Below are 16,012 nucleotides of genomic sequence, written 5' to 3' on the forward strand. Positions count from 1 at the left end.
TCTTTTTAGCCTTATAGATATTTGAGGGATTGAAATATTGCTTGATTCTATATCATTATCTACAAAATCCCAAAAATGGTTCAAATCAATTTCACATTTTAAAATTTCACTTAAATGATACAATTTTTTCACCAGCTGTTCATAGTGTAGTTCAGTTCTTCATAAAGCTAAGTAGATGGTTTTAATAAATTAATATATACTTTCATCATTGTTTCTAGATGATATTAAGTTCGTGTGTTGAATTACATTTTCTAGTCTATTTCTAGGAAAAGCATTAAATTCATTATGTTATTAAATGAAATTTCTTTAAGCTTATCCTACTTAATCAGATTTTCAGTTGCAGGCATCAGTTGCCCTAAAGTCATCAAATTTAGCCTCAGATACTTGCTAGTTATGTGACCCTGGGCAAATCATTTAACCTCTGGTTTGCTTCGGTTTCCTCAGCTATAAAAGGGCACCTCCCTCCAAAGGTTGTTGTAATATTTAAAAAGTGCTTAGCACAGTGGCTGCAACATAATGGTAGGCACTTAAATACTTTCCTTCCTTCCTTCTTCCTTCAACTTGAAATTCTGCTTTCCTGTACCAATCTTTAGATTTTCCAAACCTCTTATAGTGGGTTTAATTAATTTTGCCCTCTTTGAATATCACTTGATTTTGAATGCAATGCAAGTGAAAAATAATAAAAAAGCTTCAAGAATGTCAGTCACTATAGCAAGGTTTTACAAGAAATTACTGTTAGCTGAGCCCTTAGCCAAACCAGAATGGGAAAAAGAATGAGAACAATGAAAACACAATGCAGAACATGGCCAACATACAAAACAGTAGCAGCTTATAAACTACATGCTAGCCATCTCAGTCCCAGGACTCAATCAATTTTAATCATTTCAATTTCAGGTTCTTTAACCATGTTTTTGGCTCAGTTTGATTTTTATTAGATTGGAGAGAAAAAGACTAAATTTTATTCAAAAGTTTTAAAATAATCATCTTGTTTTATTTCATTTATTGAATTGTCAAGACATAATTGTAACTGATGATTTCAATAGCACCAAAGTGCTGATTTTAGGAAAGTCTTCTAACAATTTCATTGGCTGCTCTAGACAGTCTTCCCAGCACTGTATTGGCACCGTCAGAACAAAATGCAATTAAAGTTTGCTTTGAGATAATTCATTATTAAAGCCACAGTCGTTTAAAGTAATCAATAATGTATTGAAAATACGCTCTGCTGGAGTTGACACCAGCTCTTTTAAAGTAACAAATAACATTACAGGTGCAGAGCTGATTAAACTGTGCACTGCTCTGTTTAACAAGTGATTACAAAATGCCAGAAAATTTAATAATCAGCTACCAGTATGAGCTGGCTTCAGCATACAGATGATTCTAACAAACCTAAAGACTTCCAGAGACAAAAATGGTAATGGGCGACCAGCTCTGTAAATGTCAGTGTGAATCCCCTGTCTTCGTGATGAGCTGCCCTTTACCCACAAAGAGATTGTTTGAGAAGAGTGTCATTAAAGCCAGTTAACCTGTGGGAAGAACCTGGTGCTCTGGGTTGTCTCCCCTACCTGTGGCTCTGTCTTTGGGCCAAGCTGGTTCTTGATGATTTTGCACCCTTGGGTGGCTCCTGTTTTGTGCCCATTCTTTCCACTTCCATTTTTGTGGTCATTTGTTTGTTATTTTCCTGGCCCTGCTGACTTGACTTCTCCTAAGTTCTTTGAGGGCTTTTTTATATCCATCATGCTCATTGTTTCTTTCACAATAATGTTACTCCATTATGTTAGGGTGCCACAGTTTCGGCCATCCCCCAGTTGAGGGGCGGTGACATTTCTTTGCTGCCACTATCAGTATTTTTATATGTATGGAGCCTTTCCTTTAGACATTAACTAGCAGTGGAATGGCTGGAGCAAAGAGTGGACATTTTAGTTACTTGATCCGCATACATCTAGAATGGGTATCCACAGTTGTGCCTACAGGACATTAATGTTCCCAGCTTGCCGTCCCCTTTTCCACACACTGGTCCCATCCTTTTTCATCTTTGTCAGTTTGCTGGCTGTGAGGTGGACTCTTAAAGTTGTTTTGTTTTGTTTTGTTTTTCTTTTTTTCCTTAAGGTTGTTTTGATTTGCATTTCTCTTATATTAGTGATTTAGAGCATTCTTTCATATGGCTGTTAGTAGTTTGCAGTTCTTTTGAGAACTGTTGTATCCTTTGACCATTCCTTTTGGGAAACAGCTTTTGGTTTTATATGCATCTGATAATTTTTTCTTACTTATCTTACTAATAGTTTCATTGTCACAGAAGGTAAACACGGAGGAAGGGTTATTCTGCATTTATTTCTTTTTATTTTATTTTCTGCTCTAAATTCTTTCCCACCCACCTCTCCTCATTGAAAAAAACCATGAAAAACAAAATCCATTATAAACATGTATAGACAAGCAAAACAATTTCCCACCTTAGCTATGTCCAAAAGAAAAATTTTGCATTTAATTATAATTCTGACCACAAATGGAAGATCTGGTTGGCAAGATGGAAGCAACAGAAACCTTAAAGGCAGTATATGAACTCTTAGAAATTAGCATAGCCAAAGGAAGAAATGCTGGGCAGTTAGACTTTGATATTCTGAATTTTCAGAAAGGATGATTTTTTTAATTGCAAGAAATAATAGGCATGGGGGCAGCTAGGTGGTGCAGTGGATAAAGCGCTTAGCCTCCAAGGACCCTTCCAACTCTTGGGATCTGGTGGTATGTAGCACTGCTCCCTTGTGGCTCCAAGAGCTGAGAGTGGATTTTGTAGTCATATCATGAGCGTCTGCTTTGCTTCTGCACCCTGAGGACAATGGAGGCCTTTCCTTCTGAATTGCATCTGAAACTCCATGTATGTGTTGTATCCTCCTTTTAGAAAGTGAGCGCTCTGAGAGCAAGGACTGCTTTCCTGTTTCTATCCCAAGTGCTTTTGCATTAATTCATTCACGTCCCTGATGCAGTATATCACCATTATAATATTTAGAAAGCAGTCTCCTCATTTCACTGTACCTGAAGCCTCCTAAAGCAAGGAAAACCAACATTGCCCTGACCTTTGTGAAGTGTATTCCATTTTTAATTCCATCTCGCTTGTTTTTCAGGGCCCCCTGATATAAAAGGCAGATCTTCCATCTTTAAAGTCCACCTTCGGCCACTGAAATTGGATGAAAGTATTGGCAGAAATGCCCTGGCTAGAAAATTAGCAGCTTTGACTCCAGGATTTACTGGTGAGTATCAGAATGTCTGATACTAGAATGAGAGAAAGCCTTCTCTCTTCCCCCCACCCCCACCCCCACCCCGCCTAGGGCAGTGAGGGTTAAGTGACTTGCCCAGGGTCACACAGCTAGTAAGTGTCAAGTGTCTGAGGCCGGATTTGAACTCAGGTACTCCTGACTCCAGGGCCGGTGCTTTATCCACTGCGTCACCTAGCTGCCCCCGAAAGCCTTTTTTAATAGTGTGCTTTTGTGCTTAGGGGATAGGGTAGAGATCAGTATTGTCAGTAATCATACCTTGGTTTGTAGAATTTTGAGTCAGTTAAGAAATTTAAAAGGCCCCAGAGATAATCTTACTTAGTAGCTTTTAAAGTGAATTCATAGTGATTTGGAATTGTTTTTAATTGTCTTCAAGTTTAAGTCTTTCCTACAGAGAGCCAAGACCACATCATATCTTAGGGATGAAACTGCACTTCATTTTGTAGGTTTTGACTCTGGCTGCAATCTCTCCTTCTCTGGGTTTTCTCTCCTTTTTTTAAATTAGCACCCAGCAAGGGGGTGGGGGGTGGGGGGGGTGTAGAGGAGAATTTGTGCCTTTCTGTTCCTGTCACTCTTATTCAGACGTTCCATAATGGCTTCCATGGTCATCTTCTCTCTCCCTACCGTTGAAGAGTATGGAAGGAGTGGATTTGTGTCGGGCCCGTCACCACCTACTCATTCAGAAATCCTCTCTGCTGGGGAGAGGCCTTTGAACCCATTCGGGTTGGTAGCCATCCTCTGGAGGAGGAGGGAGAGAGTTGCTACTTTGAGGAACTGAATCTTGTTGTTAGGTTAAAGTTCACATGTAAGCAATTTATATTTGTCTGCTGCCACAGAGGATGAGTGCAGAGCTCTCGCTCACGACTTGGCATCGGTTACCCACAAGTGCTGGTCTGATGAAGGATCTGATCCAGTTTGTGCCAAGAATATACTTTGTCGCCTTCCTTCTCCTCCCTCTCCCAGGCTTCAGATGCCCACTTATATACCAAAATTAAGACGCTGCAATAAGTTACCAAATTTTTTGTTTTCTTTGATTGATGTTAGAGACGGAACAGTAACTGTGGGTGAGTCTGCAATGCTCCCATTTCCAACTTCAGAGCTGCAATTGCCACCACTCTGCTCAGGGGTTTTCATAGTGATTCTTTGCCATCTTCTGAAGAATCTAGAACCGTTCATCCCTGGAGCAGGAGATCCAGCCGGCCAGGCTGTCCACCTGATTTTGATCTCTGCTTGAGTTAGTCCTACTGTTGTGTTGAAAAAAGAGACATGGACAGCTAGGTGGTGCAGTGGATAAAGCACCGGCCCTGGATTCCAGAGGACCTGAGTTTAAATTTGGCCTCAGACACTTGACACTTACTAGCTGTGTGACCCTGGGCAAGTCACTTAACCCTCATTGCCCTACCAAAAAAAGGAAGAAAGAAAAAAGACACAGGCATATTGTGTATGTCCGCTGGGGTACATAGGACAGATATAAAATGGACCTCAGCTAATGAGCGTAAATCTCTCAGAATGTAAAACCTGTCACTGTCCTAGCTACAGAAAACGACGTGTCTTCAGGAGCCATTACAGGCATCAGTAAATTTGGAGCTTCTTCTCCTTCCTCCTACAAGTCCCTTTCTGTTTCACAAAGTCCTGACCATTAGCACCTTATTTTGTTGGAGGTCTGAGGGAAAACACGAGTTCAGTATTCTCAGCGCCATGAAATTTAGCCTTGTTGGAGCCTGGAAAAATGAGACTCTCTCCACCAGTACTCACTTGCTTTTTGCTCTGAGGTGTCCCAAGAAAAAACTTGGCTAAGAATATTGGTGTTTGAAGCTGTTCCATATGCTTTCAAGTCCTTTTCCATGGTGTTAGGCCTAGTGTCCAGGGAGGCAGTACGTACCACTGCTGGAAGACTTTTTACTGTAATCAAATTGGTCCTTGGTTGCCAAGAGCTCACGTTTGCCACCACTTGTGCCTCTGGGAGCCAGCCACAAGAGCTAGGTTTGCCCAGCCTGCTTCTGTGCTTTCTGAGGTAGGCTTTCCCTGCCTTAGTGCCGATATTTCCAATGTACTGCAATGAAGCCGCCCTGATTGCTGCTCGTCACCTGAATAGTTTTATTCAAGAAAAGCACTTGAAGCAGGCCATCGAGAGAGGTCATTGGAGGTGAGCCTGGCCTGGGGAGATGGGGGGGGAGCGTGGTAGGAACATAGGGCTCTCGACTACCTTGTGCTTCCAAGCAGTGTTAGGGGGTATTCTTGCAGGCTTTGCTTCTACTTCCAAAGAGAGTTTAGGGAGGGTTAGAGCAGGTTCCTGATTTTCCTCTAAAAAAGCATGGAGAGAGAGGGGGCAGAACTGAGGATGAATATGGATTCCTAGGAATAGCTTTAAAGGAAGCTACTGGAAATTCCTCTCCAGGGCTTCTTTGCCGGGTTAGACTCTGTTACTAAAAGACTATATATTAATGCTCATCTCTAGTTAGGAGATAGCTGCCGCTTTTCTTCCCCTGGCCACAGCCGAGATGGGAAATAGATGTGTTTGCATTCAGTGTGGGGTGGATGTCTGCAGTCTATGCAGCATAGAGCTCAGGCACAGCTTCTCTGCGATACAGGAAGCAGTGGGCTCTGGGGAGTCTCGCCAAGGGCCATGCATAATCAAGGTTGGAGCAGATGGATTAGTCTGCAGATCTGTGATCAAAAATAGGTAAAGCAAGAGACATTTCCTCTGGGAAGCAGAAGCAAAGGGACAGACAAACTGTGTGCTCTTGTCTCTCTTTCCTCTTCTGACAGAAATTGGGGGCGGGGGGAGTAGAATAATGGAGTTGGAGTCAGTATATCTTTAAGAGGAGCCCTCCCTAATAGGAGAACTAGAGGTTGTTCATTTTCATACTTCTTAGTTGTGCATCTCGGCAGTTCTAATCAGTTAGTCTGTCCATAGCTGTGCTGGTCTCAGGTGGATGTAATCATCAGTTATAAAATAAAGAGACCACATTTTTTACCCTTTGCTTTCTCTCTGGTCTTCCTGCTGGTTGTTTACAAGCTGGTTACAAGAAACCTCTTTCCAATCTCCTCTTTTCCTACCTCATTCCAATGTTCCTTTTGTGGCGTGACTATGTTCCCAGTAATAGATTACAGAGTAGCTCTGTGGCCTCTTTACAGCAAGTCCCAGTTAGCCCAGAATCACAGCTCCTTAAAGTAGGGCACCATGTATAAATGGACACTGACAACCTCTCATTTGAAAGGATTAGAAAGTGGCAAGTTTGGGAAATGGGATGGGAAATCTTGGGTGGGACAAAGAGGTGCTGTGATCTCACCTTTTTTCAAAATTGGATATAAAAAGAGAAAGTATTTCTTGCCACTTTCATTTTCAAGCCAAAACTTCTGCTTTTCCCCTCTTGTTGTTTAAGATAGAATTAGGAAGGAAATGAGGATTTGTCCGATCTGGGTCCTGAAGAACATCAAAGAAAATCAACGGAGTAGAAGTATTAAGTTTGTCAAGGATATTAGGAGGGTTTTCTTTACCAGTTCCTGCCATGCTCCGTTTGGAACAAGAGAAATCATGTGGTCCCCCAGCTCAGCAGATAAGTCTAGGTACAGCTTGGACTTTAATGTGTTTCTTTTCCCTGCTCCACACTTCCCCAGGCCTTGAGAAGAAGACTCAGGTTCTCCAGCCCAATGAGAAGACAACTGTAGCTTATCATGAAGCCGGTCATGCTGTGGTGGGTTGGTTCTTGGAGCACGCAGACCCCTTACTAAAGGTCAGTGTGCCCTTGACTCAGCCCAGGGCAGTCGAATGGGGGGTGATGGTCACTAATACAGTGCTTGAAGGTTTGCAAAGCACTTTGCGTATATTGTCTCACTTGATCCTCAGGACCACCCTGTGAGGTAGATAGATGTGCTTATTATCCCCATCTTACAGATGAGGACGCTGAGGCCCTGGGAGGGTAAATGCTTGACCAGGATCATAGAACTAGTTTCTCTCTGAGGGGGATTGGAATCCAGTCCTATGCCTTAAATAATAGAAAGATAGATGTCTTATCCTTGCTCTCTTTTTCTCCATAGCACTTATTGGACCATATGGCAGGAGAGTTGGAATATTGGTTCCAAAAAAATACCTAGTATAGGGAAGCCCCAAAATAACCAAAATGATTCATCATGAACCTGGTGTCTTCACTTAGCTGCTTTGCAAAAGACACCATTGTGAAAAGCATAAGGAAGATTCAGCTTCAGTGACAGGTCATTCAATTAGTGATATTTTAGCCCCACCCGTGTAGAACACATTTAGTTTAGATCCATACGCTCCCTTCTGTTTTTTTGAGTGCTTTGACATCTGTCTTGTCATTTGATTATGTCAGTCAAACTGTGCTGATTAACATGGCCATTGGCCACGTAACCAGACTGCCTTGGATGTGGTCTGCCTTACAGGTGTCTATCATCCCCCGAGGAAAGGGACTGGGTTATGCGCAGTACCTGCCCAGGGAGCAGTACCTCTACACCCGGGAACAGCTCTTTGATCGCATGTGCATGATGTTAGGGGGCCGAGTGGCTGAGCAGCTGTTCTTTGGCCGTATCACAACAGGGGCTCAGGATGACTTGAAGAAAGTGACACAGAGTGCATATGCACAGGTAATAAGGCCTATCGATGGGTTCTGGAAAGGGCTCTTGAACGGCAGCCTTACCCCGTCTTATGTTCCCATTAGATTGTCCAGTTTGGGATGAGTGAGAAGCTAGGCAAGTGTCATTTGATTTACCCCGGCAAGGGGAAGCCCTCGTGGAGAAGCCCTACAGTGAAGCGACCCGCCCAGCTCATTGATGAGGAAGTGCGCCACCTGAATCAACTCGGCTATTCCAGAACTTTGGAATTGCTGACCCAGTGTCGGGACCAGGTAGAAAAGGTAACTAAGGGACTAAAGTACTTGGCAGGGAACAGCAGGGGAAGAGATTACTCAAGGGCCAGACCCAGGAGGATGCTGTTACTACTCCTGCCACACTTTTATGATGCCAGCTGGTTATGTTCCAATCAAAATGTCTGATGCAGCCTGGGAATGCGTCTCTTGGCATCAGGAAAGCCTAAAGCTGAATCCGGCCTCAGACGCTTACTTAGATGTGGTTCTGGGCAAGTACCTGGAGAAGGCTGGGCCCAGGGCCCTTGGCAGCACAACCCCTCCAGCATAAGCTCCTAGAGCTGTGACTGGCTGTGCCTCCTGAGACATTGCCTTCGCCATCTTTGGGAGAGAGGTGGGAGCCCTGGGGGTTTGTTGTGCATCCAGCTTTACCAGCTTGGTATCTGATTTTTGTAGGTAGGAAAGCGTCTCCTGGAGAAGGAAGTGCTAGAGAAAGCAGACATGATTGAACTGCTGGGCCCTCGGCCTTTTGAAGAGAAATCGACTTACGAAGAGTTTGTGGAGGGCACGGGGAGCTTGGAGGAAGACACTTCCCTTCCAGAGGGCCTGAAGGATTGGAACCGAGAACGGACAGAAGAAAGCACCGAGAAACAGGTCCAGGAAAGTACTGTGTAAACCAGCCAAGGCCTCCGAGCATTTGCACTTTGGGGGGTGTCCCCACTCTCGTCACTGTACCTCTGGGGCTATGGCCCCCAGCGCCTCTAACTATCAGCAGGAAAGTAGCTTTCAGAATCCCTGGGAAGCAGATTAAAGCACATTTTAAGTACCAATGGGTGTTTGAAAGGAGGGCTCTTTGGAACAAACCAGGAGTCCTCATGCCGGAAACTTGCACGAAGCCAGTGAGCTGAACTGCAGCCAGGGAGGGAGCTGAAGAAAATAACGGGCATTTAGTGTTGTGCATTCCTAGCTCCCATCCTGAGGTGAGCAAGGGTCTGAACAGGTGAAGCAAGAGGCCCAAGGCTTTGTTTTTAATAAGCCACAGCTCCCATTTGATAGATGGACCTTTCCATCTCCTAAAGGAACAGGAGACTGGAAAGAATTCAGAATAGACCTAGGGAGCTAGGAGGGGGGAAGGACATTTCTTCTCCCTCCCACCCCCCACCCCCCTCAAAATAACTAAAATCAGTGGTTAAATCACCAAGCCAGTCAGTATTTGGGAGAGGATTTTTTTATATGCCTTTGCTGTTGACTCCCCTCACTCTTCCTTTGTGAAGACTTTTAAACACGGGCTCAAGTTTTCAGTATGTAAGAGGGAGAGGAAATTAAAGAAGAGGGATGGTTTGAGCTGTTTGATGGAGGAAGTGTTTAGATTTAGCAAAAGCCTCTTTTTTTGCTAGAATAAAGCTACGTGCAGCCAGACCAGAGATCGTAGATGGTGAGGAGCAACAGCGTGCTGGGGGCGGAGGGCGATGGGCTCAGCCATTTGACCTTGGATCGTCACTCCAGCATCCTGCTGTGGCTGCTGCTCTGAAGATGAGGGGCGCAGGGCATGTTTCTCAAAACCTCCCAGCAGTCAGGGCAGGTTTCAGTAGTCCAAGTCTTCACTCCAGTGTCCCATCTGGTGGATTCCTGCACATTCTGTGGCAGTCTCACACTAAACTCTATGCATCGTATTGTACCAACAGTGAGGGCTCACCTTCTGGGGCCTGGAGGCTCAACCGACCAGACCCCTGCCCAGGATGCCCTTCCCACAAGGTCTCGTGCTCTGCTGCTCACACTCCCTGTGTCATGAAAGCCAGGTTGGGGTCCCCTGAGGAAATGGGACTAAATGGAATCTCCTCCTGGCAAGACTCTTTGACCTGCCGGATTTCTGATTCTCACCCTCTCTTACTCCTGCTCCTGTCTTCCTTTCTTTTGAGGGAGGTTGGTGACATCAAACACTGAAGTTAATTAATTTTTTCTCATTCTGAATTGGTCTTTGATCTAGTTCTTTTCTGATATCTTGAACTGAAAGAGGCTCACATTTGATTTGGGAAATCATTGCAGAGTATAGATGTTCAAAATATTTTGTCTTGCCCAGCATCCATAAATGATGATGGCCAGGATACGGGGTCTAGGACAATTCCATTCTTTTGGGTGAAGATTTTCTTCTTTAGTTTTTTTGGGTTTTTGTTTTTTACCAAACGTATTGCCATGGGATTTAACCTTTTTGTTTTGTTTTGTTTTTTAAAGCCTTCGAGGAATTTCTCTAACCTATAGATCCTAGTGCCTAGACCTGTACAAGGTCCTTAGGCAAAATTGTAGAAATTTGAGACGATCTTGAGAGATTGATATAACTTAACCCCTTGCTTTCAGATTGGCGAATGCCCAAACCATCCAGAAGAAACAGTGATCTCTTTCTTCCTAGAGATTGTTAGGAAAAGAGAGGCCATTGACTGCCTTGGTATCCCATTCCTGTTCTTTATTTCCGCCCCCCCCCCCATATCAAGATCTTCTAAATGAGCCTTTTGGGGGAACCTAGCTGGATCCAGCTTGCTGAATGAGAAAGTGATTGGGTCTGCAGCACGTTATACCGTCCTTCATGTGCCAGTCAGCTTCAGTGCTTGTGTTTTCTCAGCCTTGTCTGGTTACAACTAGACGAGAGAAGACTGTGTTTGAGAAAAGCTGTTCGTTCTCTCTCTCTCTCTCTCTCTCTCTCTCTCTCTCTCTCTCTCTCTCTCTCTCTTTCTTCTAGAGAGACTGCCAGCCCCAGGCTCTGCTCCACCTAATGAGCCCACCTCCTCCCCTGCTTCCTTTTCCCTTCCCCTCTATGGAAATGCTCAGTCACTCTGCTTCACAGCCCATCTCAAAGGGCTATGGGTACCTTACATCAGATGGCATGTCAAGACCTTTTAGGGAAGGCTGATTTACTTCGATCTTGGAAAGGGGAACAAAGAAAACCATAGTGCTGTGTCACCCAAGATGTCTTAGAGCAGAGTCATTCTTGCCTGCATTCTCCTGGGCACCAGCTGGCTGGCACACATCGTCGATAGGGAGTGAAACCCTATCGGAAATTAGATGCCTTTTCTAGGCTATGTGGCTGCTCCAAGTGCATAATCTAGGAAGCTTCCCAAGGTTCATTGAAAGTACTGTATCCAATGAAATTGGGGGTGCCTGTGAGGTGGGGGGGTGGAGTAGCAGGAAGGGGGGTAGTCTGGTTGTTTGCCTAAGTCAGACACTGCTGCTTTTTAAAAAAATAAGGACACTAGGTCCCCCTTAAGACAAATCCACACCCACTTCTCAGAAACAGCATTGACCCAAGTTTCATTACATGTCGTGTATTAGGCAGTTTGACATTTCAGTGGGCGTGATTTTCAGGTTGTGCTATTTAACAGAAATGCCTGTGGTAGCCTGGGAATGACTTGCAGCAGGCTGGCTAGAACATTCTTGCTCCAGAAAAGGCACTTGTTTTGAAATAGGACTGATGATCCTTGTTATCTACCTCATTGGAAGGGGGGGGATGTGAGAGAGTTCATGAACCAGCCATGCCCTGGAGGAATAATGCATTTTCTCAGAGCTGTGGGGATGAATAATCCTTCCCGCTTCACTGCTGGACCTACCATTGCTGCATTTCTCTACTTAGACTTGCTATTTTTAAGCCAGGCAGCTCACCTCATGGGGTTTGACTACAAGAAAATGTCAGATTCTAGGGGAGGATTTTCTTAGGCTCCTGCCTGACATCATGCCTCTTGGGAGAGCTCTCAGCTGAAGAGACCGAGTGTAATCTCCGACCTATTAAGTGTTGACTCTGTCCTAGGCACTGTGCTAAGCTCTGGAAACATAAAGGAAAATTTGAGTTAGGCCAGAAAACAACGGCTGTTTGACTAGGCTGGGATGTTAATGTTACAATTTGGGAAAGTGACTTAAGGCCTGTCTTCTTGTGAAGGCTAAAGAACTCTCATGTTCTTTCTATTTCACTCCTTTGAAAAACTTGAGTCTCATGGTGAGGTTCATGATCCTGATCCTGGCCTTGACCCTGAAACCCATGAGTCAAATCTGACATGAAATCTCTCTTCAGTTGCTCAGACTCACAGTGCTGTGTTCTGTTGGTTCTCTCCAAATGAGGGAATGTTCATCATTCATGCTTCTGTTCTTTCTCCCATTCATTTAGGGGAGGTCCCCCGTGGCCAGGGACAAAAGTGACTGGCATTCCTTTCTGTGTTTCTGTGATTATCACATGTCTTGGCTAAAAGAACAACAGAATCGTGCTGGACGAAATAAAGTTTATGTAATTCTTTTTTACACACCAGTAAAGAGCTTCAGCAGCTAAGTAGTGACCCTAAATCTGTTCTCCCTGGGGTAGCTATAAGACTTGTACAAGCTTGACTTCCCCTTCCTGCCTATTGTGGTGGGAAGTACAAGACCTCATTCTCACTCCTGATCTTTACATTGTCTTGGATATGTCTCCTTCTGCATTCAAACTGTCAGCATATCCTGTGTCATGGGGTCCCATTTCTTGGATTCACTTCTCATTCTTGATACAGACCATGGTCATCCTTTCCAATGTTTGCCACCTTGTATGACCTTGGACAGTCTCTTCATCTTTAAAATTCAAAGCCCACTTGATCAGAAGGCCTCCCAGGACCCTCCCAGCTCCAGGTCTGTGGGCCTGTGAGCTCACTCCCGCACTGGCCTCCCTGCTTCCCAGTCCTCTGCCGTTATAGTCAATGTCAGCCACCAAATGCCACGATCACAGTTCTCCCCCCATCAGCTAGGTCACCTCCCTTCTCCAGGTCCTCATGTAATCCTCATCAGACTCAGATTACAAATGTTGCTGGTCAAGTCCCTTTATATCTATCTGGAACATATCTTTATTTATTTGTAAACAATTAGCTAACTCTAAAATTCTCATATTTCAGTTTGGGGAACTCATTTATTTTTGCATGTGTTCTTAGAGGTGGAGGGAGGAAGGGAGTGGGTTAGAATGACTTATTCTAATCCCTGTTCCCTTTGAAATACTACTTTATGTTGAATTATACAAACCGCCTGTTAAATGGCATTCCACCAAATCAAATGAAAAACCATGAAGCAAACCACACACAAGTTAATGAAAACACAATAAACGTGGAATGTTCAAATGTAAATGAACGCGTCTGGTTTGTTTCTTCAGAATTGTGAGCTGCTTGAAGACAAAGGCTACCTCTAACCCTTAGCAAATGTGGGCATTCGCTAGCGTTTGATGGTGATAAAAAACCTGCTGGAAAAAAATATTTACAGTACAGGGTGGGAGGTGATTTCTCCTCTCTGGTTTGGTCTGTGAGCTGCTAATCCGGGTTAGACTGAAAACCAAGTTACCTTGTCTGTAGTCAACCAGAGGAATAACATAACAGAAATCTTTTAACAGCAGCTTTCATTCTTCCCTCGACCAGAACAGGAAACTCAACCCTCTTGTACATGGGTGAGCTTATTGAGGGATTTTGGACCAGAGGTTCTCATCTTTTTGTGTGTCACGGACCCCTTCTCAGGATGTTCTATTAAAAACAAGTCCACTTTATTAGCTGTGTGACCCTAGGCAAGTCACTTAATCCCAATTGCCTCACCAAAAGAAAAGAAAGTCCACAGACCCCTTTCCTTACACCTATGTAGGCAGATACACCAGAATCTTTCCCTTTGGCTACTTGGTGAGTAGTAGCAGTTCAGCAGGGGCCGGTCTCTGGCACCAAAGCCAGGAGCTGAGGTGTGGCCCCGCACTGAATTTTTACTTGAGCTACATGAGGAACTGAAGCATAAGTAGGTTTTTGGTCTATTAAACAGATCTTTGTCTCAGCTCTCTCCTTTCAGACCTGGCCTACACACGCTGCTTTGACTAAAGTCAGCTGTTGTTGGGCCCTGAAACTCCTCTCGCCCACAGCCATCCACCAGAAAGAGAATAGTCCTGGAAGGTTGCTTCCCCAGCCTCATCCAGGTGTCTAAATTGCTTAGTGGGGTTGTACGGGAATAAGATTTTAAAAATGTTCTCTCACAATCCCTTTCACCAGCATCATTCCAGACTTGAAAATGGAGGCCAATCTTCCCTATAACATGACCCAGATAAGCCTGTTTGAGCTCCAGTGGCATTCAGCAATTTAGGAAACAATGTGGAAGCCTGTGGGTGCCCTGAAGGGGAAGCAGCACCCCCTCAGCTGAGCTGACCTCGCAGTGCTGCTGTCTTCCCTCAGCTCCCGCACTGTTCTTTATGCGATCCTGCTCTGGCTACTCCTCCACGATGTCCTCTGAGAAGTTAGAAACCAACAAGACACCTTCAAATTAAGGGGATGAGGTTTTAATACCATTTTTTTTTTCCAAATGACACTATAGAAAGCCGCTACGTGAACTAATGAACAGTACAATACACAAGAGGGACAGGTCACAGATGAGTGGACGGCATGTCGTGCTGCTCTAGCTGCCTTCACGTGATAAAGTTTAAAAGCAAAACAAGGTGAGAAATTTATTTTTATTGTGTAGGGCAAGTATCATATTGCTCAGTACCTTGACCCACTGGCATGATTACTTGGCTGTACTGGTGTCCCAGTGGTAGAGAAGGTTGAGGAAGGAAACGCACAAAGGTCAACCCAGCAATTGGTCCTTTTTATATAATTTAGGGAAGTGAATTCCTCCACTGCTTTTTTGGGAAATTAATTGCAAAGAACACAGCAGGCCTGATGGCATGTTTGTTGAACACAGTGGGTAGTTTTCATCTTGACAGATTCTTGGTTTATAAGTATCTGGAGCTCACTATGTATATATATATAAGGGAAGACGAAACACAAGCGTGGGTATTCCAGCCAGCTAAATGAAGCCAGAAGCCTCTGGTGGCATGGACGTGTCAATTTGAGTGAGAGGTGCCAGCAGGTCTGCCAACTGGCAACTGGCCAGCGCTACCGAGCATTTGGGAGGTGGCTTGATTAACGGCCCCTGAAATCAGGGACTCGGCCCCGAGCCTTCTATCACTGGCATGCCCAGAATTCTTGAGGGCAGGAACCCTAGCTAGTTCTCCCTTGTTACTCTCACAGTACTCAGCACAGTGCCTTGCAAATAGCAGGTATTCAAAGATCTGATGTGACTCTATTTGAGTCCATCTCCGTTGGAAGAACCTATTTTTGTATCCATATCAGGAGCTTAAATGGAGAAAGGAAAATGCTTGAAGGTCCCCACAATCTATGGTTCAAGCAAAAAAGTGAGTCCAGATCCTGTTCTGAAACCAATTGTTGACATGGTATCAGTTCATCCTTGGTGATTGTCTGTCATGACCCTGGTTCAAGGGAATTTAAACAATTTAAACAGTCATCAGCAAGCAGCCAGGTTGGGTGCCTCTTTGAGTAAAAGAGATGTCGGCTCTTGGTGACTTCTGGAGCTCCCTCATTTTCCTACATCTAAGCTTGCAAGAAACTGTCATCTGCGAAGTCCCTCCTTTGGGCAGTCCCAGAAGCTACATCTGAAAAAAAATGGTCCCTGCTTCCTTTCAGTATAAAGTGACACCAAGCCAGACAGTACCATATGGAGGCACGGAGGACTATGGGGACGTGATAGGCAGCCACAGGCTCAAAGCTACTTTGGGGGGGTGATGCGTTTACATGAGATTAACTGGAGATGATGTGTAGGACAGGGAAGCCATGTTATTGGGATGTGAGAAGTAACCCCTTAAGAAGGTTGTGGGGGCGGGGAAGGGGGAGTGTCTTTTCCTCCCCACACCATAACGGTTTCAGGGAGGTGCCATGGTTCCTTAGGCAGTTTTGGCATTATTTGGTGTTCTGAGCAAGGTAGGAAATAGGCCAGAGTCCCCTCAGTCTTCAGTTGACAGAGGGAAAGGCCAGCCCACAGGTCATCAAGGGTCTGGGTTACAAAGCTGATCTAGCGTTCGGCTCTCTAACCCAAGGAAGGACTTGGGGGAAAGGACGGGTGGTA

At 44.6% G+C, this 16,012-nt stretch overlaps 1 protein-coding gene across 2 annotated transcripts in view; it reads left to right on the forward strand.

Annotated features, from left to right (window-relative positions):
* LOC122740026 (AFG3-like protein 1) overlaps positions 1-16,001 on the forward strand; it is a 40,673-nt gene extending 24,672 nt beyond the window's left edge. For both annotated transcript variants that reach the window (XM_043981798.1, XM_043981799.1), the window contains 5 exons: positions 3,117-3,242; positions 6,888-7,003; positions 7,671-7,871; positions 7,946-8,140; positions 8,546-16,001. In XM_043981798.1, the coding sequence (XP_043837733.1) occupies positions 3,117-3,242; positions 6,888-7,003; positions 7,671-7,871; positions 7,946-8,140; positions 8,546-8,764 (857 nt within the window). In that variant the 3' untranslated portion in view covers positions 8,765-16,001. The remainder of the gene's footprint in view (positions 1-3,116; positions 3,243-6,887; positions 7,004-7,670; positions 7,872-7,945; positions 8,141-8,545) is intronic.
* Positions 16,002-16,012: the final 11 nt, after the last annotated feature.

Source organism: Dromiciops gliroides, chromosome 2 (assembly GCF_019393635.1).
Source record: "Dromiciops gliroides isolate mDroGli1 chromosome 2, mDroGli1.pri, whole genome shotgun sequence".
NCBI lineage: Eukaryota > Metazoa > Chordata > Mammalia > Microbiotheria > Microbiotheriidae > Dromiciops > Dromiciops gliroides.